At 45.8% G+C, this 5,443-nt stretch overlaps 1 protein-coding gene across 1 annotated transcript in view; it reads right to left on the reverse strand.

Moving 5' to 3' along the window:
- Positions 1-5,443, reverse strand: part of TESK2 (testis-specific kinase 2) — a 119,784-nt gene that overhangs the window by 9,226 nt on the left and 105,115 nt on the right. Inside the window, exon 4 of the mRNA XM_023509057.1 lies at positions 5,005-5,151. Coding sequence (XP_023364825.1) covers positions 5,005-5,151 — 147 coding nt within the window. The remainder of the gene's footprint in view (positions 1-5,004; positions 5,152-5,443) is intronic.

The following is a 5,443-nucleotide window of genomic DNA, read 5'->3' on the forward strand; positions in this document are numbered from 1 at the left end:
AACCTTAGGTGTATATGGCTGGCGCCTTAGCCACTTGAGCCACAGGCGCCGAACCTATTGCTGCTTCTTTATGGAGCTCATGAACTGCACATTTTTAAAAAGCCATGTTGCCTTTCACTTCCTTCTAAGTTCTTAGCATCGCCCCTGCACAAATCCATTTGAAGCTATTTGTTACAAAATTAGACCCAACAGCTATATCTGACTTTTCACTGCAGCCTACTGCAGTAACCACTGACATTTAAATCCTACAAAGGCAATATTTTTAGGAAGCACTGTAATTATAAACTAAGGATCCTTTTGCCTTTACCACAGGCTCATTTGGAAAAAGGCATCTACTTCTCTGCCCTGGTTTACTCACTTGGAACATGTTCTCACTGTATGTATGCATGTATGTTTGTATGTAGACAGACAGAGACAGTCTCAGTCTGTTGTCCCAGGCTAGAATGCCATGGCATCAATCTAACTCACAGCAACCTCAAACTCCTGAGCTCAAGTGATCCTCCTGCCTCAACCTCCAGAGTAGCTGAGACTAAAGGCATCTGCCATCACACTGGCTAATTTTTCTATTTTCAGTAGAGGCCGGTCTCAAACTCCTGAGCTCAAGCAATCATCCTGCCTTGGCCTCCCAGAATGCTAGGATTATAGGCATGAGCCACCACACCCAGCCAATATGTCCCTACTTTAAATCTTCCTAATAGCTCTGGTCTGAGAAGCATATACTGTTCACTCCTATGAGGTCAAGGATAGAATCTATTTTACAGACTGGAAAAGCTCAGGTCCCAAGGGCACTGAAATAATTTGCAAACGGGAAAAAAGTGGTCCTGGGACCCCAAATCTCAACTCTGAAGCAGATGTTTTAGACACTATCAAAATACCCCATTCCCCAGAATGGCCAAGAAGCTCCCCCACTACTCATGGGCTCTGTGGTAGGTGCTATGAATACAAAGGTAAATAAGAGGAGCAGTTGAGAAACTCGAGTGTGGGTGAGGGGCACAGACATAACAGAATAATCAAGTAATATGAAGTATAGACTTCTAAAATATAAGTAACACTGTCCTTAAAGAAATCAAACACAAGACCCAAGGTTTGCAATGTAGTCTGGAAACCTCAGAACTCTATGCTGTCCTATGAGCCATATTTCTCCCTTGAGGCTTCTCAATCTTGGAGTCACTACCACCACCACCCAAGCATCCTTGGGGGGATGCTCTGGCCTAGGTATGGACAGACTTCTCCCTAATTTCTGCAACACAGTTACAAGGCTAGAACATTCACACAAAACTTTACCACAAAAAGCTCAGAGATGATAAAAAAAGGCAATGAACACAAACAGAATCTCACATTAGTCTAATTTATAAGGCTTACTTATCTTCAACTTACAGAAGTAATTGTTATTACCACCTAGACATCTTGCAGTCCAGAACCAAGAAAACACAGCCCAGAAACACATGGAGTTGTTTCTCTTAAGTTCCTAGTTTCTTGTGTCAAGCTAACCAACATTGGGAATACCACTCCCTATAATATTAGGAAAACCAAAGATACTGGTATTACCCTATAGTCCGAACAGGTAGGTCATTTTTTACAATACAATACAACACAACAAGCCCAGACGAAACCACACTTGGGCACTAGCACAGTGGGACAAAATGCTGTCAGGGCACAGAATGGGATATGATAAACTCATGGTGTGGGCTTTCCTCCTGGAAGGCTAGCTACCCTAGCCTTAAATGATCTTCCCTGCTATGAAAACCTTTAATCCAGGTAGCTGAACACTCAATTATAAAATACTTTGCACCATCTTTTAATTATTTCTCAACAACTGTAAGTATCTCCACAAATTCTCTTTTCCTGATACTCCTTCATCCACGAAGCCAGGCACAAGAGACGCTCAGGTAGATATGGGGGAACTATCTGTATAAGTCATAGATAATTTGTCACAAACTTCCTCCACCTTAGAAGAAATGGTTCCGAGTAGGAAACTAAGATTTGTTTTTGACTAGATGCCTGAAGTGAGAGTATCACCCTGAGGAAGTGTCTGAGCTGATACAACCCCACCCATATGCGGTTTCCTCAGTCTTGATTTCCTAAACATTTCTGAGGGAAAAGAAATGGCAGATGAAAAGATAACATATAACCTTCCAGGTCCCAACGGTCCAATGGTCCAGTTCTTGAGGTACTAATGTAGATAAAGGACTCCTTACAACTAGGCCTCAGCTAGTTCCCAGTTCCCACATGCCAGTCTTAGGCCCCTTCAGGAATAGTGCAGCGGGGCCCTATCACCTCCCCAAAGCTACTTTCTGCACAATAGTTTATAAACCAATGGCCAATGTCCCTCAGGATCAGAACTTCTGTGTGAAACACAAGAACTATTCCAATGGTATGGTAGCCTTAGGCTTTACTGGCTCAGAGAATAGCTGCTTGTTCCCTTCTTCCTACAACAGGCTCCTCTTGCTCTCATCTATGACAGAAGTGGTATAAGAGCATGTGTATGTGTAGAAGGTGGGGCACGAAATCACAGCTATTCTTAAGCATGTATAAAACTGCTGCACATCTCTTTGCACGCCATACCTAGCTCGGGTCTTAGAAGAATGGGCGTGTCTTTGAAGGGACTGGCCCGCCTCCTGCTGCAACCCCACCCACCGGGCCCCTCTTCTTCGTTCGCCCAGCGCAGTGCTCTGTCACAGACCTACCCCACACCTGTCTCGCCAGCTGCTTCTCCGCCTCTCCCTTCCAACCACTGCTCGGAAGTCCTAGGTGCCGGGCAGCACTGGCCGCGCGCTGAGGGCATGCACTCTATGAAGGCTCTGCAGAATGTGCTGCGCCAGACAGAGGGCAGTCACTGCTGGCAGGGAGGCAGGGGTCACCTGATCTGGCACCTCCTCAGTGAGGCAGGGGCACAGGGCAGAGAGACTCTGCACAGCCACCAACCACAGCACTGGGATCATGATTCATCAGAGAGTAGCATGCTGTCTTGCCTGGGTGACTGTGGCCGAGAGACAGGAAGGAATCCCTATCCATAAGTTCACTAACGCACTGAAGGCCACTGGACTGCAGACAACAGATCCCGGGCTCCGAGACTGTATGCGCCAGACGCACCCAATGGTCCAAGAATCCAGCAGTGGTGGCCTTTTAGACAGAGAGCTCTTCCAAAGGTGAGGGCCCTAGAAACAAGGGCACTGCTCTCCAAACTGTTCTGTGGATGTAGACTCTCATAGCAGGACAGAAGAATCTTGGGGATTGTGTAGTGCAACCCTTCATTTTATTACTCAGTAAATAAGTAACACATCAATAAAAAGAAAACAAAAAACTGCTGTACATCTCCCTAGAAGACTTGAATCCAGTTTTGGGGTAGAAGTCACATTAGATACGTTAGATGCCCTTCTAGTTCCTGCATCAATGATCAAACAGTGCTATTTGTATTAGCCTTGTCACAGTGGTGCCCTGGGCCATTTGGCTTTGAGGTGCTTGCTTTGTAGCATGGCCAGCTTCCTCTGAAAGCACCTCTTTTCTAACCTGGTCACATAGCAATTTGGACAAGAGAATACTACAGAGACCAGCTGGCGCCAAAGAGGAACTGGCAGGGTGGCAGAAACTCAATCACACAGACAGAAAATGGGTCAGTACATTATGGCCCTCAAAACCTGTACTTGGTGACTAAAAATCACTGAACTCTTGCTCTTAGCTAAGAGCTATCTCCAGGGGTCCATGGAAGAGAAAACTGACAGGCCCCCACACTGCCTGGACTGTTGTCACTCTTACAGGGCAAGAATCTCTCTCTGTCTTTTTTTTTTTTTTTTTTTGCAGTTTTTGGCTTGAACCCACCACCTCCAGCATATGGGGCCGGTGCCCTACTCCTTTGAGCCACAGGTGCTGCACAGGGCAAGAATCTCTTAAGGGTAGCACCTGTGGCTCAGTGAATAGGGCGCTGGCCCCATATACCAAGGATGGTGGGTTCAAACCCAGCCCCAGCCAAACTGCAAAAAAATAGCCTGTTGTAGCAGGCACCTGCAGTCCCAACTACTCAGGATGCTGAGGCAAGAGAATCACCTAAGCCCAAGAGCTGGAGGTTGCTGTGAGCTGTGATGCCACAACAGTCTAGTAGGGGTGACAAAGTGAGACTTTGTCTCTATTAAAAAAAACTCTTAATTCTCCTTGTGTCATCTGCTTCTGCAGCACACATTCACAATGCCTGGCACAGTGGCTCATGACTGTAATCCTAGCACTCTGGGAGGCTGAGACAGGTGGAATGCTTGAGCTTAGGATTTCAAGACCAGCCTGAGCAAGAGCAAGACCCCACCTCTAAAAAAAATAGCCAGGCATTGTGGCGAACACCTGTAATTCCAGCTATTGGGGAGGCTGAAGCAAGAGAATCACTGGAGCCCAAGGTTAGAGTTTACTATGAGCAACATAGTGAGAATCTGTCTCAAAACACACACACACACACACACACACACACACACACACACACTCAGGAGAACTGAAGTCAAACAAGAGGGCTCTCAAGATGAAGACATTGCCTGGCTCAACACTGAAAGGTACCTGCTCTGATACAGGCTTTCTTTTTTTTTTTTTTTGAGACAGACTCTCACTATGTTGCCCTTGGTAGAGTGCCATGGCATCACAGCCCACAGCAACCTCAAACTCTCGGGCTTAAGCAATTCTCTTGCCTCACGTTCCCAAGTAGTTGGGACTACAGGCACCCTCCACAGTGCCCGGCTATTGTTTGGTTGCAGTTGTTTAGTTGGCCCGGGCTGGGTTCGCACCCACCACCCTCGGTGTATGTGGCTGGCACCGTAACCACTGTGCTACAGGCGCTGAGCCATGATACAGGCTTTCTAAGGACTAGCTATTAACAGTAATGACTTATGTTCTCTGTGATTAAATTTTAAATCCATACAAGATCTCCGTATTCCTTAACTCATTAGTGACTAATTTCTGAACATAGCTTTCTTGGTAAGATAGAAGGATGGTATGTCTCAAAGAGTTGTCAAAGTAAAGCCTTCATACCTTAGATGTGAGGTCACGATGAAAGATGCCTTTAAAGTGAAGGTAGCTGAGGCCCACTGCTATGTCATAGGCCAGTTTTACCCTCACAGACCAGGGCAAATGCAGGTTACTATCTAGCAACTGTTCCAGGTTCCCAGAGTTGATATACTGAAAAACAGAAGGAAAAACCAGATACCATTTACCAGAAGTGTTAGGCTGATGGTTTACAGAGTGAACACCTAGAAGACAGAGACCATATATTTTTTTTTTAAGTTACCAAGGCCTTATTCTGTATCCAAGCACTATGGTAGGTGCTGCACACAAAGATACCTTCCCTTTGGGAGATCACAACCTGTTATGGGATAGGGACAAACAAAATCATATGGTAAATATTTTTCTCTTCTTTCTTTTTTTTTTTTCTAAGACAAGAGCCTCAAGCTATCGCCCTGGGTAGAGTGCC

Source organism: Otolemur garnettii, unplaced genomic scaffold, assembly GCF_000181295.1.
Source record: "Otolemur garnettii isolate 467f Iridium unplaced genomic scaffold, OtoGar3 scaffold00325, whole genome shotgun sequence".
NCBI lineage: Eukaryota > Metazoa > Chordata > Mammalia > Primates > Galagidae > Otolemur > Otolemur garnettii.